This window comes from Coturnix japonica, chromosome Z (assembly GCF_001577835.2).
Source record: "Coturnix japonica isolate 7356 chromosome Z, Coturnix japonica 2.1, whole genome shotgun sequence".
NCBI classification, from domain to species: Eukaryota; Metazoa; Chordata; class Aves; order Galliformes; family Phasianidae; genus Coturnix; species Coturnix japonica.
The window spans coordinates 47939937-47967581 of NC_029547.1; the positions used below are offsets into that span (position 1 = coordinate 47939937).

The following is a 27645-nucleotide window of genomic DNA, read 5'->3' on the forward strand; positions in this document are numbered from 1 at the left end:
GATTGGCTGCTTGGCCTGAAATGCAGCCTTTCCTTGCACACAAACAGAATACACGCACAGCTGTATGTCATGAAAATTGCACAGCTGAAACAGTTTGTAAAAATTGTTAGTGATAACCTTCACAATCTGTTAACTCTCTTGCTAAATCCTAGTCCCTAAAAAGCAGGGTGGGCCAATAAAACGCATAAGGCGATAGCTGGAGCACACCAAAGGCTTTTGCACAAAGTGACAGGAGGAAATTCAATGACTGAGAGCCATGCTGCTGTGCAGGCAGCGCAGAGGGGCTCCAGTCCTTGGGGAGGCTGAGACAACAGGGCACAAAGGGCAACTCCTTGGATGTCAGCATCGGTGAGGGGCGTGTAATCAGCATGGATCCTTGGTGAGGGGATCTGCTTTGCAGAGGTTTGCTGAGAAGCACAGCATGGCCTAAGAAGGGATGATCATATTCATAGTGCAGGCATTCAGCAGGAGAAAAATCTGCCTCCTGGCCTCCTGCAATGTCCCAGGCAGATTGCAGGTATCTGTGGCTTTAGGGAATAGAGATTTCTGCTTTGTTCCAGACAAGAAAGGGTCAGATATCTCTTGCTTGCCTATACTTGGCAGATTTAAATGCTTCTTTCCAGTTTCACAGCACTTTCCTGGCTGCTTTATGTTCCTCTGTTGCTTGTATGAGCTCAAGCTTCCCCAGCGCCCTGCATCAACCCAGTAGGAAACCTTCAGTGTCTATCACAAGGACACCAGTTTGCTTCCACACTGGCTCAGACTAGATGCAGAAGTGATCCTTCTTCCATTCCCCTGCAGCTGTTTCTCTCACTTTGATAAACGTCTCCCTTACTGAGGTACTATTACCTCTACAACGATAACTGTCCTGCTGAGCCATGGCCCAAGGAGTGCTGTCTTGAAAATACCAGAGAATCTTGGATTTGACATTGTGATTTTCTTGATAAGATCATGCTACCAAATCCCCATGTTTTGTGAAGATACCAGATGCTTGACCATCAAGCTATCCTACTGAGCTAAGTCCATGCAGCAGATGAACTATGGGACAGAAATGTGAGAAGAAATGCAATGATTTAACTGTATTTAATCTGGTAAACCCTAACACCAAAATCCTTCTCTCCTATGTTTATTTGCTCTGGGGATGCTGTGATTTCTGGAAGGAAGAACCAAATACTGGATGAGCTGAGACAAAAAATTAAATTACAAGTATGCTGATGCAATGATTCTTGGGACAATATTACAAGAAATGTCTAAAGGGCAATTGGGGAGAAATCTTTGAAAGCATGAGCAGAAATGACTGATGGAGTCTGCACAGTCAAAACCAATGACAGAACTCCCTCACTCTTCAATCAAGAAGTTTTGCTGGGAGCATCCCTCAGAGCAGGCCAGAAACAGCTGTGGAATGAGAAAGATGGAAGAACTACTAAAGTGCACATAGCATTGACAAGAAAGGGTGAAATTGGTTTTTTATTCCCTTAGATTTGTTGTTGCACCTGAGCAAGCAGCAGCATGTGGCCCTGAGGACAGCTGAAGAAGCAGGGCAACAGTGACCCCTGTGAATGTGGCATATGGGTCTTCTGCCCTGACTCAATATCATTACTTATTTACTGCTTAAAACATTAAGCAGGCACTAGCAGTAGCTCATGATTCTTTGGTGCTTCCGAACAGTGAGAGAGAAAATGAATGGTTTTTATTGCCCCTTGTTGGGATTTTGGACTAGCCTGTGTATAAGTATTGTATCAAAATTATAGCACTATTTATCTGAAAACCAGGAAAGTGTGAAGGGGGCTGAAATAATTCAGGGACTGAAGATTGCTCCCTCTACGGGGAGAATTATGGAGCTCAACCTGCCTGGTCTGTTAAGAAGACTTGGATTACTACTGCCCAAGAGGAGAAATAGATGTCACAGAGGAGTTTTTAAATCTAGGTGAGAAAGGTACTAACAAATGAACATCCAGAATACAAAAACATATTTCACAGTCAGTGTATGTGGTCCTGTTTGAAAGAGAATGATAAGAGTATGGGAAAAGGAAAGCACTGTCTTTCTCTTAGTTTTGACATCATGAATGGCACATGTCTGGAAGAAACTTCAGTCAGGAAGATTCTCTGTGTCATGTCTTTCACAGACTAGAGCATCCCAATGCTCTTCTACGCTTTATGGAGTTACAGACCAGAAAATATGCCAGTGAAAATTCAGGTCATTTTGTTCAAGCTGAAAAACTAAATTCATTACACAGATTAATTTAGAATAGTGGAAAGGGTAAGTAACTCTTCCTGAGATCCATCAGCTTTAGACTGACTTCCAGTTAGCACCTCAGAAGACTCAAGCTATTCTTTATGAGCTTGCAGACTTTTTATTTATTTTAATTTTTTTTTCCTCAGATGAAATGCTTTTGAACAAACTTGATACTCTTATTTTTTTTTTTCTTTTCTTTTTATTCCTCCTTTGATCTGTCTAATCACATGAATTAATTGACTGTTAAAAATTGTAAAATTCAAATCTCTTTCAGGAATTCCACAGAAATACCGAACAATGTCACAAATCATGCTTAAGATCATAGCTTCATACACTCCCCCCGCCCCATGCCATGTGACTACCAACCCAGTATTGATTTTCTTTCATCTCAAAAACTGAAGCAATATTCACTGCCAAAATAAAAAGCTGTCTGAGTTATGAGAACGCACTGCCAGCAAGTTCCAGGATGAAACATAGATATAAAAAAGAAAGAAGTGGGGGAGGGGGGCAGCAAAAGCATACGTGGAATAACTGAATATACTCTCTGAGAAGATATGTATTAGAATGAGGCTTTAATTATAAAACTACACAGGAGTAAAATAAATAGATGAGTGCCACAGTCCTGCCATTCTTGTCTACAGCAGAATGGAACTTGCCTCTAGTTTAGCTCAGAGCAGCCTAGAGGGGCAACCAGCCATGTCCCCATGGATTTCCTCCTGCCTGTTTTTCGCTGGCTAAAACCTTCTGTCTCAATGACTAAGCCTCTCATGGGAATTTGGGGGTGGGGGTGGGGGTGGGTGGGGAGGGAAGGGACACAATAGAAAGAATGAGACAGGACAGGCTGTAAATAAGCAGTCACATCAGCCTTACACCGGACAAAACTATTGCATAGTTATTTCTTCTTTGCTGCTCACAAACCTCTCTAATTGCCAAATGACAGTCATGCTCTGGGTCCTGAGTTTAATGTGTACCTCCTACCAAGTCTGGGCCTCTACAAAACATTTTAATGTGAAGGAGCAAGATGTAATTCACAATGTTCTCTCCCCAGGACACTGGGCTGCCTGTAGTATAAATAGTAAGGGTAACCAGCATGACTACCATAAAGCAATCCACATAAAGACAGTGCCTGCTCATCTCTGCAGCCTGTCTGGGCAGTGAGAGGGCAGAAGTCCTTCACCAGCAATGCTCCACACCCATCTACCATTCTCCAAGAGGCAACATGCCTCCATCCCTTCCTGTTTTCATGTGGCCTGAACCTGACCCTAAACACAAGGACTCCCTTCTTTACTTCACTTAGTACCTTGTAGCAAAAACAGAATGTGAGTTCAAACTAGTCTGATTTCCACAAAGGAAACAATTCCCTCCCCTCAGCCACACAAAGCCTCTGCTCCTAACACTGCTCCATCCTCGGCAAGGCTGGCTTTTTCCTCTTAGAAGCCTTTCATCACCTCCTGCGGCACTTTCTAGGGCTGTCTGCCCTTTCCTGATGCAGAGCTAAAGCAGTCTCTTCCTGGGTACTGTCTGCAGTAGATTGGCATCACATGTGCTCTCCCTGAACCAGCTGCCTCATTGCATTGCTATTGATTCCGAGTTGGATTTCTGCAGCAAATCTATTGCACCTCCATTAGCAAGACTGCAAACGATGAAAATGCTCATTTATATTGTTTCAGCTCTGCATTTCAATTAACTTGCAGCCTAGCCTCCACTGAGCCAAATTCTGCCTTCTCATCTGATGCTGAGACAGTTGTCCAAGGTTTCTCTGTACCTGGAGGTGAGACACTGCAAATCTGATGAGGGAAAGCTGTATGCCCTTATTTGCAGTGCACAAACAGGAAATCAACTTATTCACTCACAAGTACAATAGATACTAAAAGATGATCGTTTTGGTGCCCTATGGTGAAAATACACACTGCTGTGGTTTTTTTGTTTGTTTGATTGATTGTTTTGTTTGTTTGTTTTTTAATCTGTTTTGCTTGGAAACTTTTGATGCAGTACAGTCCCAGCTACCATTTTTAATAAAGAAGTGGTCATAGACTCCATGTAACTGTAGTGTATTTCTATATTCACATAGGCTTATGTACAGGAGAAAGGAGGCTACCTTGAAGTTCTGCGTAGCCATGAAAATGTAACTTTTTCTCAGTGAAGTTCACAAAGTAAAATGAAGCTTTTAAAAAGGTATACAAGTGGAAGATACTGTTCAGAAATAGAGACTATTACTATGAGGAAGTACTTCAGAATGTTTTCTCCGTGATGCTCTGTGTGTACAAGAAAAACTGCACCCATGAGGTGCTTTTAAATGCTGTGACCTTGGGGTACTTTTCCAAGAGAAGGAAAAGCAGAACTGATCAGTTCATCCCTCTGCATGCTTAACAGAAGGAAAAGCATTTCTGCACAAGCAGTGAATCTTAAAAATGGGGAAGGCAGAGAACTATAAAAAAGCTAAATAGTAATAAATTAATCTGACCAAACCGTGTGCTTATTGAAAATGTTTTATAGGCAGTGTGACTAAATGGGCTGGAAAGTATGCATAGATTGATTACCACTTCGGAAAGTTTAATCATGGATATGAACACCCTGAAATTTGCAGCATCTTATGCATCTTACCCCATCAGTCCAACTGCACCCTATCCTGGGTATTACTGCCACATGTATGTAGATATGTAAGTCACCACAGCCTTTGGGACAGTGGAGAAAAAAGTGTCTGAGGCACAAAAAGACTGGGTGACTCAGTAAACTGTCACTTGCTTTACTGCTGCAGGTTAATGGAGGGCTGGTTTTGTCTTCAGAGCTTACCCAGATTAGTATGTCTACATTATGCTCTAAAGTTAGGCTCAGAACTTGTCTGGTATCTGGGCCAAGATTAATTATATCTGTCTCATGACAAGACATTGTTAATTCAGAGCGCTTGACAAAAAAAAAAATAAAAAAAAATCATGGTTTTCAAGACAAGTCTTGGTGTTGTGTGGCAGACAATTAGAAGTTGCAATGCCAAAACTTATTGGAGAACGGGAGCAACTCTTCCGAGTCTCACTCTGGTAACTACCCTAGGCAAGGCCTCTTCCTTAATTCTGACCAGGAAGTGTCTGAGGCTACTCAACAACAATACTGTATCACATATGGAGCAACACCTGCTTTAAGGTGCTCTCCTGCACTGGAGAAAAAGCAGCCTCCTTTGCAGTTCTGTCCTACCTAATAATACTGAGAACAGGAAAAGCTGCTATACAGCCCGTGGTGCACCACCCCCACCTTCAGCTCTCTGACCTTGACGCTGCCAGAGGCTGCCAGGCATGGAGTTAACCCTACAGCATTGCAGTGGGGCTTTGAACTGCAGAGCATGGGTCAAAACAGTCCTGTTTTGAGGAAAAAAACCAAAAAAATGCATGACAAGCTGCTATCCGCAAACCCTCACCATCCAAGAATCAAAGCCTTTCCCTGGGCTAGAACACCTACAAACCAGAGGGAAAGGCTCCCTCCAGCTTGCCATATACAGACCTTTGCAATCACAGGATATAGAGGAAAGGACATCAGAATCAGAACTGGGAATGAACAAGTGAAACTGGCAGATACAGAGAGAAACTAACAAGGAGCTTTTACAGTGGTATATCAAATTAAGTGACAGGCCCATCGACCCACTGCACCCCAAGAAGCCAGGGAGCCTGAAGTGGAAAGGATGCAGGAACAACCACGTCTTGGGCATCTTCTCTTCAGGCACAACCAAAGGACAGAAGTGCCCATTGACATGCCAGAGAGGCAGCCCTGTAGGAGCCGGAGGGACCAGAGGTTCTGCTGTGAGAAGCTGCATGTGGCAGTAGGCATAGATGGAGCTGCTTCTGATGCTGAGAGCATGGCACTATGTACTCATGTCTCCCTTACAGACCTAAAGCACTCCGGTCAGTCAGCCCTCTCCATTCCAGACTGACCTGAAAAGTGAATTTGTTTAGGTAGAAATCACTTAATGGGAAGAAAAGGCCACCAGAAAATCTGTACAGAGAAGAATGCCTTGTTTGCAGATGTGTGGATGTAGTTATTGTAGAAACATGGATTTGACAGTACGATGGAAGTGTATTGGTTACTAACCTGGATAAATGGTGGAACTGAGACAGAAGTTATCTGCTGAACTATGTTAGCACTTTTACAACATGCTTGTCTTCACAAGCAAGGGAGGTTGTAGCTTAGTGAGTAATACTATATCTTGCATGCGGAGAAACCTTCTCTGGAGTAACTGCACTAGGATAGACACACTCAACTTTAAAATGTTCACCTTTAAAACATTAACCTTTCCTTTCTGTTTCAGTAAAGGAGACATGATATTATAATATAAGACGGAAACTAACTAGAAAGGAAGCAATGTATATATATTTTTTCTGTATTGATAAAGGGCAAAGCATAATAATAGGACCAGTCTTGAATCTAATGTACCAGACACAATTACTAGGATTGTCTCTCTTCTGCTTTCTCTCCCAGGCTCCAGGAGAAAGAAGAATCAATTAGCTCTCAACAGACAATGACCTTGAAGGATACAGCTTTAAGGGGAATGTGCTGAGTAAGACAGAAAAGAAAGGAGAAGAAAAAGATTTTGAAACTCACAGAAGGGCTTGGTTCAGAAACAGTACCACAGAACATGAGATGTATAAGTTCCTTTTTAGTTCTGCACTGAAAAAAAAAAAAAAGTAAAAAAAAAAAAAAGTATTACAGTATTAAAGGAGATTTCTGGGAACAAGTTACCTCCCTCTGCCTGGAACAGCAACAAGGACGCTGAGAGGCAAAAGAAGGGACAATCCAATTTACAGATGCTACTTTCTAAGCCATCTCTCAAAATTTTATGGCTGTCAAAAGCATTCATAAAAAACGAAAAAAAGTTATCACTGATGCAATCTGTCAACCTCTCCAACAAATCTTGCTCAACATAAAACGCAACAACGTGTTTGAAATGCAGCTGTTTCAGAAACCCCAAGACAGTGCTTTCAGAGCTGTCCAAATCGTTCTTTTCATGCTTACTTTAATTCTTAGGCAGATCTTCTGCAGTGCACTTTTCCAGCTCTATTTTATTAGAGCTTCAGCCATTTGCCACAGTCAGAATTAAGCACCATGGTTAGGATCACTGAGGGCTACACAACCTTTTCCCTCAGTGCAACCTGAGCTCAAACTGATGCCAGATCTCCTTCTCCTTTCAGTCTGTTCCTATCTGGAAGTCTATGATGTCTTAAAAACATTTATATTAAGAAAATCAAGACAACAGTGGAAAACCCAACTCAACTACCTGATTTCTGGACAACCATTTACTTCCCAGATGTAAGCAGATATGAAAGCAGATAATAGCTTCCCCCCCACCCCCGCGGTAACTGCTCTAAAGAATATTTCTTTTTTTTCTCCTCTTCATTTACTTCCTGATGAGATGAGATTGAGAAAGGTTTGCTTCACAAGTGTAAATTCAGAAGGGTTGTTCTGACATAACCAGCGTTTGGTTGTTTCTCTCTATCATAGGAAAGATGCCATTTTGACTGGTTGGTGCTCGCTGGTCACTATATGGACCAAAAAGAGCTGTCATATCCTTAATGCCCCTTACAATGTCCACACTACAGAAGAGATTTTCTACATCAACGATTAAGAAAATATCACTGAGTACAGTTTTGTATACCCGAAACGGTAGTTATGTGTCCCAGTAATTCAAATAATGTTTTACCTCCCACAGACAAAGCCTGCATGGCAGTATTTCCCTATCAGTCTGTTTCCATCAGATAAATTGCTATTAATCCAATATCCCATTGTCACCCATTATATAGGCAAAAGCTAGCAGGCATTCTACACAAATACCTAAAATTTCCTTTCTGTGATTCTGGAATCGTTCCTAACAGCCAGTTGATCAGCACCAGTTCTTGCCTGGAAGCATCTTCTCTGAAATGGCTTTTTCACTTGAAAAGGTGCTGGCGCAAAAACGTCCTAGCTAATCCATTTGCCACGTATCTGTACTAAGTGGGGCTAAACTCAGAAGTGAACTTCTGGTGCCTTCAGGTTTGCAAGGTGAGGTTGAGCAGGTAACACCTACAAGCTGGGTGTCTTGGGGCATTACAGGGAAGCCGCAAGAGAGAAGAATGTCCTGCAAGGCAATTTGCAAGGAACTAAGCTGCACACTCTGATCACTGCAGCTATCTGAAGAAAACCACAGCCCTGTGCTCTTGGCACAATAGCAAGCTACCCTCTTTTTTTTACTGGAGTTGCACAATTTTATGCAGCTCAGAAACTGCTGGCTTGCTGAGCTCCAGACTTGATGGGTTAAAATGAGGAATGTCAAAGAAATTACATTTCAACAATATGGTGTTCTGATGCTTTACAATCACTACTGAGAAAAAAAATCCAGGTACCCAGGATATTTTTTCATTTTAATGATGAACAGAGACTAATTTGAAAACTGCTTCATACTGCCTTTGCATGGACAAGAACCCCTTTTCTGAAATGCCCCACAGAAAGCAATGAGGAATTGTCTCAGGTTCAACAAGATTCAGCACCTAGAGGAAGGGACAGATACAGATAAATGTATGCTATGCTCTTAAAAGAAAGGGAAAGATCACAAACTGATCCCTACATTAGTAACTGTGGTTCTCTAACTACAAATACACTGCCGCTCTTTCCCACTGTTCTCCCTGATTACTTCAGGAGGATGACAGAGAAGCCTGCCAACAGCAGACTTCAGGAAGGAGGTAGCAGAAATGCTCTGCAAGCAAGGCAAAGAAAATGAACACATATGGAAGACCCAGTACAGGACACAAACCAAATTCATAAGAGAAACAGGCTGACAGACCATGTGGAACAGTATTTCAGGTAAACCCTTGAATCACATGCTTCCCTAAAGGTGGATACAGAGAAAAGGATGGCAGTAGGTTTCTACAGAGGTCCCAGATGAAGCTCTGCTCACTGCCATGTTCACCTCACAAAAGTTCAGAAATGCGGTACCAATCTCGGCAGTCAGCACACATCAGTCACATGACCCCCTGGAAGAATAGCTTTTTTTTTTCTTTCTTTTTTTTTTTTTTTTTTTTTTTGGTAGAAGGGAAAACAAAGAAGGAACACATAGCTTCTACTTACAAAGTTTTGGAGCAGTTTGGAGATTGGTTTCTGTTGCTTGTGCCTGAGATGCCGCGGTAGGCTCCAGGGAGGATGGGGACAGTGATGGTGCAGCAGAGGACCACAACCCGACATCTAGGATGCGGTTGTAGAGAGAAGGCTGAAGGAAAGGCCTGGAGGGCACGAGTGAGCTGTCAGTTTGCACTGTCACTTCAGCCTTGCTCTCAAGGCTAGGTATGGGGAAGGGTGAGGCATACACCTCTGAAGGCACCCAGGCAGACAGAGCTGTAGGATCCACAGTGCTCCTTGGGTCTTGTCCTATCCTCCCAGGGTCAAGATGTGTAGGAGAGTCATACTCAAAAATCTTGTCCACAAAGACCCACTTGAGGCCAGCAATGCAGAGGCAGAGGCTGAGCAGGCAAGCCAGGATAGGGGCGATGCAGATCTTCTCGGAGTTGAGGCAGCCCTTCAGTCGCTCTGCCTCCAGGCACACACAGCAGGTCGCAGCCAGGCCTGCCACCCCTGGGACCCTGCTGTCCTCTCTGTGGGGCCCTGGCATGTTCTCCTCAGCCGGGAGCCCATCAAGGGAAGTGTCAGGGCTCAGCTGAGCCGAGGGGCTGGGGAAAGTCTCGGTGGCTACTTCAGACATGTTTAAGCATCAGCTCTGACACAGCTCACCTCCAAAAGGCCTTAACTCTATCACAGTCCATTACTGTGAAACACAGACAAAAAGAGATGGAGTAACAGTCACAGCGCTCAGCAAAAATCACAGGGCGGGAGTCAATGAGAGGTCCAAGCTCAGCAACATCATCCGAACTGGGAGAAGAGGAACGCACAGGAAAAAGGAGACCCCCGCCCCCTGCCCGAGCCCTCTGCCACTCACGCTGCCTTGCCGAAGCCAAGGGCAGCTCTGCAGTCACTGCGCTCTTGTTTCCTGGCCACTTTTATAATTCCTTATATGCCTCTCAAGCAATTCCAGCTCTTCTGAGTGAGGGAAGAAGCGTCACCCCCGAAAGCAAGCGAAACAAAACAAAACAGGGGGAAGGAGGGCGGGGAGAAAGACAACCACGAGCAGCGAACAAATTGACCGGATTAAGTGAGCCAATAGCCCAGAGCGAAAGGCAAGACTCTCACCTTGAGCATCTGAGGCTGGTATCTGCTTAGGCGAGGAAAACAATTGTCATGCGGTAGAAGGAGCAAAAGCAAAATCTGTAACAACAGCGGCAGCGGCAGAAGTGACAGTAGAAGCAGCATCCTGTCGCGTTACAGCGGCGGCTGAAAGAGGCTGAATCATTACAGAGCAGCAGGTGCTCGCTGTCTGAGCATCACTGCAAACAATATCATTACACAGAGGTTTGAAAGGAAGAGCGATGCCAAGGCGATGGTAACTCCCTTTCTCTCCCCTCCCTCTTTGTCCTTCTTGAGCGCTCATTCACTTTCCTCCTTCCCCCCCGCCCCGTTCCCCCAGCCCCCTCGCAGCCTGTTTCTCTGATGTACAGGCTCACTCCTTCCTCCCGTCCCCACCCCCCGCCCTCTGCAGGGCTGGTCTGAGGGAAATCAGTGCACCCAGCAACGCAGGACTGTCAGTGACTTCCTATTTTATCCAATTAGGAAGAATAAAGGCCATCAAATCAAAGGGAGGGAGCGGGCAGGAGTTGCGCGCTGCCGCCCGCTCCCTCCTTCCAGCCGGAGAGAGGTCGGAGGAGGCAGACACCGGCGGGCGAGGACGGGTGTAGGTGGGAGTGCGCCGGGCGGCACGGGGCTCGCCGGAGCTGGCAACACCCGATCCCTCCCGGGGGAAGCCCGCTTTCCCGCAGCAGCTTCTCCCCGTCTAACACCTAGAGCGTTTCTTTCCACGCCTCTGACTAAGTTCGATCCACTAAGAATAACACTGGGACGCACCTTAGGACAAGCAGCGAAAAATAATAAAAAAAAGAAAGTATAAAAAGATTCCCCTTCTGACAAATTTCCATTTCATTTGTAGACATCACTTTACATTTTATATATATGTGTGTATATATATATATTCAGTTTTTAACCTCCTCTCCAAAACCATCTAAAACCGAAAAAAGGCAAAACCTTTGCAATTACAGCAAACATAATTCTCAAAAGGTGGCTGCTGCTAAATCACGTCCTCACTCCCCCCTAGAGTAAAATAAAAAAGCAAAAACCCAAAGAACTGCATTATTAACAGGGCTTCTACTTTGTTCCTAAACGTGCCTGTCATTCCTCACCTCCACCAGAGTCTCGCACTAACTCCCATCCCCAAGAGCACTGTGTAAGGCAGGTAACAAAGCCTGGAACTGCCCCTATTCCCTATCCCTCCTGTCTCTATCAGAAAAGTGAACCTGTGAGACAAAATGTCTAAAGGGAGAGGATTTTTTAGCTCAGTTTCCTTTGCAAAAATATCTGCATCAAAGGCTTGGCAGTACAAATACCCTCCTACCTTAGGGCAAGTGACTGCAGGATACATAATGAAGCAAAGAATCAAGTGCTTCAAACCACCCTTATACATAATGTTTTATTTTCGCCAGTACCTTAGTTGGGTATCCAAAATGGAATTTAATTTCTAATAATATATTTTTGGTAGCTACCGAAAAGATTCCTGTCTCTATTCATCTCTCTGTCTCGTAATCTCCCCATTCACAAAGACTTCTATGGGAACATTAATAACACTCACATTAAAAAAGGTTTATCAAAATCTCAATGATTCCCACACTGTTTTCACAGACTCTCCCATCAAGGACTAATTGATGGATGTCTGATCACACAGCTTCCTGTGAGACTGCAGTAGCCAACTGAAGTAATCATGATGCTACATTCAAGTGCCTGGAGAATTTACCTTAAAGCACAGCCAGTCATAGCACTCCCTGGAAGAATGTAAAAAGATAAATCATCATACAATCGAGTCTACATTACTGCTGAAGTGTCTGGTCTTCAGGTTAATGATGTGATCGGTAGCCTCAGACAGAATGAACAGCTTGCATTGCAGAGTTACATACACATCTCCTCTTATTATCAAGCATACATGCTACTTAGCTGAAAATGTTCTGCATGAGCATAACCTCTTTCAAGTATCTCAAAATGTATTTCAAACAGCAGTAAAAACACCACAGCCACAGAACAGGGAACATCAGAACAGCCTTGCTGTGACAACAGTGTTGGCCTGTGGGTATGAACAAGCAAGGTGCCTATGGAAAGACTGAATCCTTTCTTGGACTGAGTGATTAATCTGGGAGAAAGACTGCGCTTCCACACATACAGGTTGCTGCTCAGGTGTGAGGATGAAGCGCTGCTTGACAAAGCTGAGAAACAGCATCTGACTGCTTGGTGCAAGTTTTTTTTTTAAAAAGTGTCCTGATATCTTTACTCATGCCTTGTTTTCTAACCTTCTTACTTCCAGTGAGAAGCTTTTCCCTGATGCTGCTTCTCTGAGCTCGTCTTTGTGCTGCCTTTACATCACTGTCAGGTACACGTTCCCTGTGCTGGCCGTCTGGGCTAACTTACCCTCCTCTAATATTCTCCTGTAATATTTTGCTCACATCTTTCTGCTGCTAAGGTGAATAGAAAAACGTGTGGAGATCTGCACCTTCCTTGAAAGTCACAGCTTCCACGGACTACACTGTGCAAGTGGATGGAGGGACGTCATCCCACCACCGCCGGTGACCCTGCTCGACTCCGCAATGTGCGAGGCCCCGGGAGTGCAGTGGGGACATTCCAGAGCTCCCTTCACGAGGGTGCTTCTGCCGCTCCGCCCAGCGCTTCTCCTCGCTCCCCGCCCCGGCGGCCGCAGCATCTCGGCTTGGCCTGGCTCCCTGCCCGGCTGCAGAGCCCTTCGCTGCCGCACGTCCCTTCCCCGCGGCACCTCCGGATTAGCATCGCGCTGCCAGCTCCACTGAGACCTTCTCCTCCTTCTCCTCCTCTTTCTCCCCGAGGGTAGCCCGTGGAAGTACATCACGCCCCAACCCCGACGTGCCCGCCGGGTCCCGCCGTTCCCGTCCCGCAGGAAGGGCAGGGAGGGATGCTATACCGCATCACCCACCTCCCAGTGCCTCTCTGGCACAGCTCCACACGTGGCTGAAGGCAGGGCCTGGGCAGCCCGCCTGGGATGCGCTGCTGATTGGGGTCTCTGCTGCCCCATAGCAACTTGGAAATCCCTCCCAGCAGCTGCAGGTTGGGGCCTTTCATATTTCTGTACTGGTGCTGGCATGCTCAGCTTATCCATGGGTTATGGCCCAGGCGGGTCAGATGAATGACTTGGAAAAGAGCCAGCAGCTGGCTAATAGAAAGGGAGACCTGGCAGAAAGCAAGAGGCAGTGTGGACCTGGAGGTAACAAAATTTTACCGCAGTAGTCCTTTGGTGACCGGTGCAGAACAACAAGGAAGGAGATTACTTGCATGTTTGCAGCTAGGTCAGGTTCTAATGCAGAGATTTATTTCTGATCATTATACAGCTTGGACTGCCTCGGCTTACAGGGAAAAGTGGTATGATTCTAGACTAATGAAGCTAATGTGTGACTGTGATTTGAACTCTTGCCACGTGTAAGTGGCAGGTTGAAACACACAAGCTTATGAAACTGTAATTTTATTTTGTGCAGAGTTTTGGTAAAGAATCAGGCATTATTTTGCTAAGTTCCATTCCCACAAGCCTGAGAAAGAAACACAAGGCATTAACTTCCAGCCTGAGATGAAGATGAACAAAGCATATCTGCTTCTCAGGTTTTACAGACCCTAAAAGGAGGCTGAATTTATATTACCTTGCTGTGGATGAACACACTCTCTGGCCATCTACAAATATGTGAATGAAACACAAGCAGATATATAATCATAACTGACAGTATCCTGCAAATTAGAGCAGCTACTGCCATTTTGCTCAGCTAGCCCCTCGCTACTATCATAATCAGACCGAAATCTGCTGAAGTTTTTGGAAATTAGGCCTGGCATTTTCATGGAAACCACTGTATTCCAAATATCTAACTGCTTTAAATAAAATGTCTGCAATCCACATCATTCTCTAAGAATCATCTGCTCTTGCAGCTAATGGGACACAAAGAAAAGTAACTGCCTGCATAGGTGGTTATGTGCAATTTTCAGGTCTGCTGGGTTGCAGCTTAAGAAAGGATGCTCATAGGACCACAGGGCAAGTGGTCATCCCCCAGGCCATTGGCTTTTTTTTAAGACCACATCAATTCTTCAGAAGACACAAGCGGCAATATGCAGCATTAATTTCTCCATCATATATTCGATTGCACTCCCTTTTTTCCCCCATACATTGAGAAATTAAAAGCACTGTAACCAAGAAGCTAAAAAGGAAAAAAAAAAAAAAAAAAAAAGTGCATGTTCATTAATAAGAGATTGATGAGGAAGATAAAAGGATCTCTTTTTATTGATTGCAAGCACTTTCTTCAAATTAAATAAGTGCACTATTTAAAGATGGAACGGTGACCCAAAGCAAGTGGGCAGGCTCAATAAGCAGCATCAGTGCCAGCGGCCATATTGTGGGAAGAGCTGGCGATCGCACTTGGTGCAAAAAATTAATTTATTTCTCCTTTCAGTGCTCCACCAATCTCCTCTCTTTAATCCATCTCCCTTGGACTGATGCCAGCATCCTCTCTCTTTGAGTCCTTCCAAAAGCCTTCACTAAAACCCCCGTCTCTCAGATCAAATGACATAAAGAGAAAACTTCATTTTGCCTCTCTATTGGAACTGCAAATGCAAAAATGGGACAGGCTGTCATTTGTGCACACATACATCTCATTTTTCACCTGATGGAAAGTGAACAGAATACAAGTGATACTGCTGCTTGTGTGTCTTTCCCCATTCCCACCACTTTCTTACCACTTTCTTTCACCTTTTCTTTTTTCTTTTTGTAATCATCTGGTCATTTGCAGCCGTATGTGACGGAGGAGAAATGATGCCAAACCATTAAGAAAATGCATGAAAACATGAGTGCTACAAACACAGAACCCTTAAGCACTTACTCAGGCTTAGACATGAGGGTAAATATATTAACGTCAGCAGAATAATTAGTACTCTTAATAAATACGGTGTAAGAGGGCAGCTGTGGAAAGACCCCCTGCCCTTAGTCAATAGAAGAGATAGGAACAAGAGGAAGCCATATCCAAACCATCTTTGTACCCTCAGGCCAAAACAACTATACTGGAATTACTCCAGTGCCCACATAGGTGTGTCAGAAATGTTTCTTGGAAGCGTCTGGAGCATGGAATACAAACTTCAGTGCTTTTGAAAAGTTTATATTTGAGCAAACTTGTATTGCCTTTGTGCCAGAACTTTCTGTGTTGCCTTCACCTATGCACATTTACACCAGGAACCTTTTTCTCTAAGTACAATAGCCATGGCTAACAAGAACAGTGATTTGAAAAAACAACAGAACTACAATGGGCTTTTCAGGGGGTGTTTATACTTTAAATAGCTGCAGACAGTAATTGAAACTGAAAACTGCCATAAAATGGGCTGTTATTTCAGGGGAACCAAAAGGTTTTCTGAGCCTTTTCATCTTCAAGTGAAATGTGAGACACTGAGTTTCTTTCATCCTAATCAGAAGCAGAGCTTGTGGCACTACATGAGACACAGAAACTCAACATCAAACCACGAATGTCAGGGTTTTTCATCAATGGCACTGACTTACTTGCCCTACCTCTACTCAGTCACAAAATCTAGGATGAGCACAGCCATTGGTCAGACTAATGACAAATAGCTCTGCTGTGTGACAAAGGAGCATTTAGGAAATTGAAATACCTGTAATGCCATCAGCTGGGCTCTTCTGCCAATGGGCAGAAACAGCAGAAGGAAGATCTCTGTATTTTACTGTTTCCTTCAGATCCAGCACCATCCTCACCCCACCACTGGCATCTCTGTTTCACAGTATGGCAGTGAGCTGGGACAGAGTGATGACTACATGGCCGAGGCGCACTCATTAACTCCCACCCACCTCAGTGGCCAAATGCATTTGTGGGCCTGCACTTGAGCATCTGTATTCAGAGATGGAGCAATTTCCTTGAGGGTGATGGCTGGCCGGTGGCAATACTGCTGCTTTGTACAGACATGTGCTGTACAGAACCTCAGGCTGGCCAACCTAGAGACTATTTTCTTCTGCCACAGCTACGACTGTTTTCACATCTACAGTCCCTCTGCTGCTTGGGGACTCACTGGACTTGTAAAATTTGAACAAACATCCTGAAACTCCTGAATTAAGGAACTATTCTGCTCTAACCAATCCCTGGTTAATGAAGTATTCAAACACACATGGAGTTAAACAAGTGGTAAAATGCCTTCCTGATTAGAGATGGGTTAGATCATATATCTAAGTGCCTTTTTGAACTAGAGCCCAATTCAGGAACCGAAAAGGTATTTTGGACTATGGTGCTGTCTTTCATGATAAACACAGATTAACAATAAAAACATGCTTTTCTCTTTTTTAATGCTACCTCTCACTTGTGCTAATCCAGCAATATTGTTCATTTAGCTGGGCTCTCAGCCTGGTCAAGAAAACTGATTTTTGACTTGAAAAGATTTTAAGATTTCAGAATGATTTTTAAATAGAGAAGCTTACCAACCTTTCCAAGCCTGTCCCAATAAATACTGCAGTCTTGAAGATCAGCGGGAGAACCAGGCTCCAGAGCACAGAAGTTTGACTGAGCCTGTTCACCAAAGACTCTGCATAGTGAAGTATCCTTCAAAGTTATGGCTTACCTTAGGCAGAACTTCTTCGAACACCTTAACAGGATATCCATTACTCAGAAAAATCTTAATTCTCCTTATTATACCTTCCAGTTCTATGCAGTGACAGAATTGTTTTTGTACTTGCATATATTCCTGGCTGCTGCTGTTTAAAACTTCAAGGCATCAGATCTGACTTCACTTTAAAGCGTTGTTTTCAAAATTTCAGCTACACATGTGCTCTTTTATTAACCACATTGCAAGCTTATCCTTAATAATTTTACTGCTAGAAAAATGAAACAAAAAAAGCCAAAGACTTGCAGCGAGCATAGTGCATGGAAGGATTTTTATATCATTAAATGAAGAGGTGTTAATAACAAATCATCCATGTGCTACTGGCTTAGGTTTGTAAGGTATGTCTTAGAATATCATCACACATTCACAATCTGAAACCTTCAGAATTTTGCTTGCAAAAAATGTCACGCTTTCAGCTCAAGCACTGGCTTGCTTAGCAGCTCTCTGCAAATTGCTTCAGATAATGAATTTAATCTGCCTTATCCTAACTAAAGATTCTTATTCAGCTACACTGCTTGGTTCATCTCTGGTTGTGTAGATACAAAGTCTGATTATGTTCAAGATAAGGAGGTAGGATTGAGGTGTTTGCTTTTCAAAACATAAAAGCAATTTCACATTTACAACTGCAAAAATTTTGACAATAATAAAAATGACAGTTCTCATAATGCCTCAGAATCCCAGCATCATCAAGGGCATTTAATATTTAATATTCTTTCATAGTGCATTCAGAAAGCCATAGAAGGCATGAATCACTCCTTTGGCATTGGCTGGAAAACATCGTCGATTTCCAGCAAATAATTAAGAAGAATTCAAATAAGTATGACAAAGGAGATTTTACGTCTAGTCATGAGTCTTTGGTAGGCTAATCAAATATGTTTCTATTACGCAGCTATTTTGAATGCAAAACCCAGCCTGATTTTTAAGATGCTTCTTTGTCACATCTTCGTCACTCCTGCAACCAGACACGCTTTTTGCTGTGTATGGTCTGGCATTAAAGCAAGCCTCTCACCTTTAAAACAGAAAAACATGAAGGGAAGTAAGGTAGTTACTCTTCTAATGCATAGGACTTTAGCATTCCTGCACCATGTTGGGTCTTGTTAAGGGCAAGAGAAACAAATCTCCCAAATCCTATAATGTATGTCATAATTTCACTGAAGCTAAGGAGCAGAATATGCTGCTTCAGACACCGAGCAGGCCCTCACTTACATCAGGTAAAAATGGGTTCATCATAACTTGCTTTTATTTAACAAATTGACATGCACAGCTCAGAGCAGCAGGGGCTGCTGCTGCTGAGTGGCGTAAGAGCAGTAGAGCAGCTTTGGAAAAACCTCCTGCAAGGCAAAACAACCAAGAAACAGAGCACAGGAAGCAGTGATGGAGCAAAATGTAGGTTGTTAAAGCTCAGAGCAGTGTAGAGGGCAATTAAACAGAGCCTTTGCTACAGAATTCAGCTATGTCCAATCCCTACTTCTGACAACAAACACACACGTGGGAGTGTTTATCCACTCATACACTGATACGCATGAGAATTAGTTGTAATCATCATTTTATTTGAGGGATGCACTGTCCCTGCAGCATATCCTGCAATCAAGTTGCACGCCATGCCTAGCAGGGTTGCCTCCTGTTCCCATGTCTCATCACGAAGCTTATGGACTGGAAATGAGACTACATTAAGTGTGTGTGTGTGTGGTGGGTGGGGGGTGGGTGGGGCGGGGGCAGTCTGTCTTTTTCCTTTTTCTTAAGAATGCCTGGGGAAGAAGGGAGCTTACTCTGAAAGAGTATTTGAAAGAACGGGCCCTGCTAGTGGGCCTCAGGTCACCCTGTGTCCTAGGTAGCCAAGCTCACCCAAATCACTGACCAGAAAAATGCCGGCTAAACAGAACTGTGATCATTAACACACTGAAGGAACGTGCACCTGTGGTAGGAGAGATGGCTGTCACGCTGGGGAAGAGAAGTCAACGTCTAGAGGATGCAAGGAGAAGAAAACATTATTTTGGAGCTTTGCTGGATTAGGACGGAGGTTTCCTGAAAACTGGTGCTCCCTTCAGCCTGCATACCTGTTTTCTCACTCCTGTCTGCTGTTGGGACCATTTTTCACAGCTCTGTGCTAAAGTGAATGCAGCTCTTGGCCAGCTGTGTGACAAAGCCCCAGGCTGCTTTTCTTGTGAGGGTACATAGGGTAGTTGCTACAAGCAACTCTCAGGCCAGTTTGCAACCTGAAAACTGAGTGGTAAATGCTTAGATGTAGGACCATGGTGCCACCTGGCCTTGAGCTTCTAACATCAATAGAAGCCCAAGCACCCAGGCAGAGGTCAGCATGGGGATCATCTGCCTCCTTTCCCCAGCCTACAGGCAGCAAGAGGCACCTAGTGACCTCAGCTCATGCTCACACAGCTAAGAGTAACTCTGCCCCTAAATCCTGCTCTGATCAAGGCTGCAGTTTGAAGCCAGACACTGTAAAACTCTAGCGCTCCATCAGACATTGACTGCTGAAAAGATGGGGCCAAATTTCTTGCCAGCATGGGCAAGATTTCAGCCTGCTCAGCCAAAGCAGAAGTGAAGATCAAGTGCTTGCTCTCACTTCAGGGCGGCAGCCTTCCTGTTGCTCAAACATTCCCTGCCTACTGCTTAACAGCTGCTTAACTCAAATTAAAAGGTGCCAAGGGGCAACAAATCCTCTTTGTGTTCCTAACTTCACCTAGTGTCCTTCCTACTGGATTTTTGACATAGTTTCACAACTTTGCCCATGCTAGAGGAGAAAACAAGGATGTGACCAAAACAGACCAGATGCTGAAGACACAAAGCTCCACTTGGCAAAGCCCACCTCCAGGCCAGGGCTCCCTAGGGTGGACTGGGGCTGAAACACATGCTCACAGGCATAATATTGTTTCCATTTATTCCAGGAGTGTGCAGTCCAGCTAAGGAAGGAAAAGGCAGGATGTAATGAATTTTGAACTCCTTTCACACCAAGGAGTGAAAATGGTGCTTCTGCTTCACTGACCAATTTGAAATGATTCTCTGGAGACTTTGTTAATAACACTTGAAAAAAATGTGAAATTTTCTGTATTTTGCTCTTTTCCTTACTTAGGCACTCTGCTCAGCTGCACAGAAATAATTTTTGGACAATATGACTGAGATTTAACCAAGAGCAATGAAAAACAAAAGATGATAGAGCTCTGGCCTGCTTTGCTGAGAACATGCTACTAACCCTGTACAGGCTGGATGCAAGCAGACAATATGCTTCCCCTCCTACTTTAGTCAGCTTAGGAAGTGCCAATCTCATCACAACAATGACTACTAAGGTTAGATACAGGATAATTAAAAACCTGCAGCTGAAGTCCAGTCAGCATTAATAATTAGTTGTAGCTGTTTTCAACACTTTCCATCATCCATCTCCTTCTCCTTCCTCTTGCTAATAAAAAATAATGCCTGTGCATGTATGTAGTTACAGGAAATATAATGCATTATTAATGCAGCCCCAGCTGCTAGAAAGTTCAGGTTTACTGCCTACCTTTGTAGAGGTTAGTTGTAGCTACTGGCAATAGTCAGCTCACTGGTGCATTAAGTAATAAGAGAGTTTCCAGGAGAGCCAAGTGAAGTAGCTGAATGACACCAGGTTTGTGGAAAACCAGTCAATGAGGGATGATGGGTCTAAGGCTATCACTAGGGAAGGCAACTATAGTTAACCTGTAGGAGTTATTCCGGGAACAATTAATTTGCAGTTGTAATGTTGTGCATTTTCTTTGAACTATGAACATGATTTTCCACAAATGCAGCTACACCAAGCAGAGAGGAAACAGGTACAGTCAGCAGCACAAGACAAAGCCCTCCAAATGAAGGTCTTTACTAAAACCTTTCCTCACAGAAACAACACAGTGTTCATAGTAAGCTGCAAAAATCACCACACATATCCTGTGATTTCGAGGAATATTATCCCTACATTCATCCTGTGATTTCAAGGAATGTCAGACAGGTCAGGCCAGAAGTGCTCATTTCCTGGCATACTGAACAATGATCTATTATTGCAGACACCTATCTATAAAGCTGAAATCCACACACATACACTGAAGAAATGTCTTTCAGATTTCATTTTCCAGTTATCCTGGACAATGTGCTATGCTGCATACAAATTTAGATACATAGCCAGAACCCCCAGTGTGAAGACTGGAAAACAGCAGAAAAATATGGTGTGACTTGAACAAGTAATTAAAGTCACAGCTTAGATACATGGATTAAAGTCACAGAAATTTATTCAAACCTGCCTCCCCAGCAGGATGCTTTTGTGTAGTTTCAGAACAAGTAACTGTTAGGATTTCTTTTCCTACTCAAATGTTTATGTCCTGTACAGATCTCTGACTCCTTGACAAAGTGCCTGAAATTTGAAAACTGTAAAGGCAGCCAGGAGCTGTCCGAAAGCTGAAGAATCAGAAGCTTTTCCCATTTATTAGTGAAACATGTGCTCACAGATTTCAGTGATAAACCAGAAAAAATGCAAGTATATTTCCTTCTTAATAGGCCAGAAGGGAGGACCATGGACTGTAACCGAGAACCAAGGGGGTTGCACAAAATTTGGAACATGCAATACTAAAGCTTCACTGATCACCTGTAGTAATTGAACAGGTCAAGGACAAGAAGAGCTGCAGAAGAAGCATGTTGCCACAGTGTCTGCCGTTCAGGCTGTGGCCCCTGGCCTCACCCTGCTGACTGTCAGCCCTGAGCTGTAGTTTCCTGCTGACAAGAATTTGTGGTTTCTTCTTCCTACCAGTTGGCCATGATGGGGATTAGGGTAAAAAATAGTGCAGCCCTGCCTTTGAGTATGACCTTGTCTCTTTTAAGGGGCAGCATGGACCTACAGCCTCATCAGCTACCCAGTGCCATTGACTATGTCACTACTGTAGACAGGCTTTTTAATACTGCTAGAGGAAGCTGTTCTGAGATGACACAGAGAAATCCTCTGGTAATTATTTGGGCTAATCCTATTAAGAAAGAAGGGCTTTCACTTGCTGTAGCAAAAATAAATAAATAAATAAATAAATAAAAATAAAAAAAATAGAAGGAAACATAAGGGAAAATTCAGAAGGAATACACAACTATTTCAGCTCCAGATAAGACAAATTCTTATTGTACATAAGGAAAACCATGTTAAGTGAAATCAAATACTGTTTAATATTAAAAAAAGAAAAAAGTTACATGAAATATCTACAAATTCAAAAGGCACAACCTCTTCCTTTCTCCATGTGTTTTATTTATACTTTACTAGTCCACAGTTCAACTTGTGTATTTTCCAAGTGAAAGAGACAGATGTTTACAGAATGTGCATAATTTAACAAGTACTTTCCATATGCTCCAAATTTATGCTGCAAGAGGGGATCACATTTATGATCCCCAAATCTGCTGTAATTTTAATGCTGTAGTAACACACAGTGGCAGAATTAACTCTTTCAGTTTCTCATTAGAAATTCAGCTGGAGTGTTTAAAATGACAGTGACTTGATTTATTGAGCAGTAAGAAGAATTATTCCTCTGTGGCCATAAGCCAAACAAGTAATCTTTTAATAAGGCATGTGAAGTCACTGCATTTCCTTTATGAGAAGAAAAAAAAAAATTTTCCAAAAAAAAAAAAAAAAAGTGCTTAGGCAACTAAAATGAGCCTAACTTGGCACATAGGCAGAGCTTTACATGTGGCCCTATTCACCTCAGTCCCCATCTCATACCTGCACCTGCCCACCTGCCAAGGCTCCATTTTCTACCCCACAGGCTGCAGGATAAGACAGAGCTGCTCTTCAGAACATTTCACCACGGTGGACATCATTCAACATCTAAATAGGAGCAATTAGGTCTTCTTGAAACTCATTTGATGGAGCTACCTCTGTTTTCCATTCCCAAGAGCCCATTTTCAGTGCCAGCACTGCAGGCTGTGTTAGGCACAACTTACTTCCAAGTTACTCTCACCAAAGACAATGTCTAGCTTTGCAGAAAGAGGCAAAACATTTTCTAAAGAGACAGATTGCTGAAGCTTATTTCTGAACCCCAGCCTGCAACTCTCATTCATTCTAATCCTCAGGGTTGCTCAGGAATTCTTTATTTCAGTCACTGCCATGATCACGTCCCCCTGCTGGACTGTCTCTCTTTCCCAAACATTCACGAATGTGTGCTTGTGAATGGTGTCCCTCTGATATGTTTTTGCATCTGCAGATATATAATTTCCCTGTGTAAATTCCCTCAAATAAATGATTAAAGAAAAACATAAGCAGAGCTGTGTACCTGTTAGATGCTCTGGGAAACAAGATGGGAGTGTTTGATGCCTGGTCAGCAGCACTAATTTGCACTCACTCTGAATGGGAATGTGAAAACGCAGGAGAGAAATGCAGATTTATGGGACTTCTCTCCTTTATTTAGCAAGCACACGTAACTGTGAGCCTTCTTTACAGCCTCCTACCCAGTGAAAACACAGGGAAGTATTTTCTTTGGCGGCGAGAAAATGAGAGAATATCTACTAAAAGCTATGGTCATATCTCTAACACATTTCTACTGTCAGTGATCAATGCATGAGTTATAAAACTCCAGTAACTAACTCCAAGCCTCTGCCCTCTCTCACATAGCTGTCTCTGTAGCTGAGATCAAACACCTCATTTTATGAATCGATCCTTTCCCCCTTTCCAACATTCCTATTTAAACATCTACATTTTCTCACAGTAACATGCATTGCAACTGAAATTGACACAACCATGGAAATTCCCAGAGGAGCCCAGAGCACAGCTCATGTTGCTCTCGCTGCACAGGAAATGCAAACGTTCTTACTCATCCTTCCTCTATAATGAAGAGTCAGATTCATTGTCTTGCTCTGCCGAGGAGGAAATTGCTGCATAATCTCCTTCCATAGCTAGACAATCCTCTCTTTCCAAAGCAGGCTAAGCATGCAAATTCTCTGGACATATTTGATGAATTTCTAATCACAGTGAGCAAAATGACATGGCATAGGTAAACATCAGTGACAGAAGCTTTGTGCTGGCTCCTTGCTGAGAATGTGTTTTTCTTATATTTCCACCCACATATTGTGTTTGCTCTGAGACAAAATATATATATATATATATATATATATATAAAACTATATGTGGGCCAAACTATAGCCCACCTTAAGGTCTGCAAGAAGACCTGGAAAAAACTTCACACATCTCCTGACCCACAAGATCATCTAGTTCAACTGTCCTCCCAGAGTCCCCAAAGTCTCTCTGTTTACAGTGTTGTCACTGTAGTGAAGAGAGTGCCTCCTACCAGTCAGGATGTACCTCCGTCTCTTGAGCTACAGGAGAGACATCTGTGGATTATCAGCAGTAGGCCAAGTGGCCAAATTATGTTAGGAGGTTTTAGAGATTTTTTTTCCCCTCCATCTAGGAAAATAAAAGAAAAAAAGAAACTCTTATCCACCACTGAGAAACAGTTATTTACCTCGCGCCCCCTCAGGCCAAAAGAAAAGATGTATCAGCCACATGGAAAACAGAAGCACACATTCCCCTGCTACAGTAACAAAAACAAATGCTTCTTAAGTGAGGTCTAGTAAGCCTCTGCTTTAGCACATAAGCCAATTGTTAATCACAAGAGGACAAGGATGACATTTGCTGGGTAATAAAGCAATTCGACATCTTTCCTTTAAGACAGTGAGTGCAGCTTCCTCTCCCTTCTTCAGCCTTGTCCACAGTTAGGGACAGCAATCAGTAAAGCGCTGTCATAGTCTAGTTCTCTGTGTTCCCACATCAATTAAGTACAGAACTACTCAAGGTGTCTGAAATGGCATGTAATTCCAGTCTCAATATTTGCTAACACTGCTTGCTGCTGTAATGGTTTCTCGTTTATTTAGACAAGGAATGAGGAGGCAAACTAAGAGAAGATTGTGCTCCAATTGGTGGCTTAGGGTTTAATCATCCATTGTCCCTAACTGCCCTAGCTCTGTAAGGTGGGGCAGCCCCCTCCCCATGTCACTAGGTGCAGGGTGACCTGGCAGTGAGGAACCTGACCTTTGGCACAGCGGGCTGGTGATTGCAACGGGAGTGGAAGGGAGCTGGAGCCAGTAGTCAAACAAGATTAAAAGAGAGACAAGACTCCCCTTACGTCTAACAAGAGGAAAATGAGGAGTCAGAAAGGCTAAGTTTCCTCTCACAGTCGCTGTTAGAAGAAAACTCACTTATCAGAGGCATCATCTTTCTGTTGTGTCTTTCCAGCAGCAGTCTCTGAGGCACCAATTGCTGCATGCTGCCTGAGACTGGTGGGACAGGTAGGCAGGACACAAGCACACATGATCAGCTTGACCACCTCATAGCTACAGTGCAATTCAAGACCCACAGCTATTTCGGTTTTTACAGGAAAGAATAAGCATTCACCAGTTTCTCCTTTTTCCTCCCTCATATCCCTCTATGGGTGGAAAAGGTTTAGTCTTCTTTTATCAGTCCTGTGGAACACAATAAACTGCCCTGCTTACGTGTCTTATGAAAAGCCCAGACTGAGGCTGGCATGGTCTTAATTGCAACTCTGTTTTGTCATATGCAGAGTAGAGTGATTGGATAGAAAGGCAGCACTGTCTACAAAGATCATGCTGAAGATCAGTGGGAATAGCTGCTTTCTTTAGACCTACTAGAGGCCAAGACAGGAGCCATTGCTAGGGCTGAGGAAGAAATCTCTGAGATCAGAAAAAAACATCGACTCAAAGACTTGCTGGACCTCTACTGGTGAGTGTTTCTCACAAATGGAGTAACAGACATTGTCACATGGGTGATTCCCTGCAGCTACACAAGAGGACACACCAAGGATACGCACCACTTGATAAACCGATGTCAAGAACTGGTTAAGACAAAGATTCAGCAGAAATGCTAGATCATGCACACAAGCTCTTTTTTGCTTAAGGCTACTTTTCCTGTACCCAACTACTGCTGTAGCACGAGGATTCAGTAGAACTACTTGAGAGCAGCAAGTCTAAACAAAAATGGCCACACATTCTCTGCTTGATTCCCATTCTAGAAAGTTAACTGGTGTCCATTTTTCTCTAAACAGCTTTTCTAAGAATCCTTTTCTTGTTAGCAGTCTCAGTTTTTCAACCACAGCTGATGCGCACAAATGTGCGCAATAACTTCTTTATGTTGAGGGTGATGGAGCACTGGAACAGGCTGCCCAGGGGGGTTGTGGAGTCTCCTTCTTTGGAGATATTCAGGACCCACCTGGACACCTACCTGTGCAACCTGGTGTAGGGAACCTGCTTTGGCAGGGGGGTTGGACTCGATGATCTCTAGAGGTTCCTTCCAACCCCTCCAATTCTGTGATTCTGTGATGTGTTTCAACTACAGCTACTTGCTCATATCTTTAGAAAATTTTGTAACAGTCAGTATATTTGGCTCATTCATTTTTGACTGCTTTTTCTCCATCCAGAGAAGATTCTCCATCCACTACTCCATCCATGGTGTTTTTGGGTTGTAATTGGGAATAATAGCCTTACATTTCACAAGACATCTACAGACAAAGAAAAGGTATTGCTCAAAATGAAAGAGATACTGAGTAACAACCCTGCCCATGGAAGGATGCTGGACCTTGATGATCTATAAAGTCCCTTAAAAACTAAGTTTTTGTATAATTTTACGATTCTGATCCTAAGGACCAGATTTTTTTATCAAATTTTTATCAAAAAAGGTAAGAATTGCTCCCCTGTACACGGTCATCCTGAGTGGTGATCTGCTAATAGTGCCCATGCATATAAAATTCATTTGCACATTTAAATTGAGAAATGCCATTTGCTCAGCCTGCCTATAGCTGTGTTCTCTTGCTGCAGTGAGTATGAGATCTCTGATGCATGCATATTATGCAGTGAACATATAATTGCAAATGCCATCCACATCTAATTATTTGGAGTTTTACTGCATATTTTCTACACATAACTCAAACAATAATTACAACATCACATTAGCTCACCAGGTGCCCATTTGGCTGTAAGAATTAGTCAGGTGCTGATGCTTAGCTGCTGTCCTCTAAAGTACTCGCAGCACTGCTGCCAGCAAAAGAGGTCACTTACACACCTGGGGCAGAATACAGAAATCATAGGCTCATAATTTGAGTTGGAAGAGACCCTTAAGGGCCATCTAGTCCAACTCCCCTGCAATATGCAGGGATGCCTACAACTCTAACAGGTGCTCAGAGCCCCATCCAGACTGTCCTTAATGGGAAAGGCAGCAAGATTCTTCTGCATCTAACAGAAACATGCAGCTGGTTAAGGTACACAGTCTCAAATCCATGCTTGACTTTCTTCTGCTTATAGGAAGGCATTTCAGCTTGCTCAAAGCCCAAACGTGCTGGCTGAATAGATGTAGAGAGGGTTTTTGACTTGTGTAGCTTCCCATGAAGCCTGAGACTGATCCACTGTTTTTAGGGATTGCAGCGATGTTTGCCTGACTACCAGTACACCAAGAAAATGGCAGAATCCATATTCACAGCACTCCTTCTCTGGACCTACCTTAATCTTCTTTTCCCTCCAAAGCAACAAAAATCTAAGTTACAAACATCTACTCTGTAGATGTAGCTTGCCTATGACCAGAAACAGCAGACGACTCAAAG

General features: G+C 43.4%; 1 protein-coding gene across 10 annotated transcripts in view; it reads right to left on the reverse strand.

Moving 5' to 3' along the window:
• Positions 1–27645, reverse strand: part of NRG1 (neuregulin 1) — a 290747-nt gene that overhangs the window by 88652 nt on the left and 174450 nt on the right. The window contains exon 1 of one of the 10 annotated variants that reach the window (XM_015849621.2): positions 9320–10708. The exons of 5 other annotated variants lie outside the window; for them this stretch is intronic. In XM_015849621.2, the coding sequence (XP_015705107.1) occupies positions 9320–9947 (628 nt within the window). In that variant the 5' untranslated portion in view covers positions 9948–10708. Of the gene's footprint in view, positions 1–9319; positions 10709–27645 lie in introns of those variants that run through there. 4 more of the 10 variants (XM_015849622.2, XM_015849618.2, XM_015849619.2 and 1 more) reach the window with 4 other exon arrangements.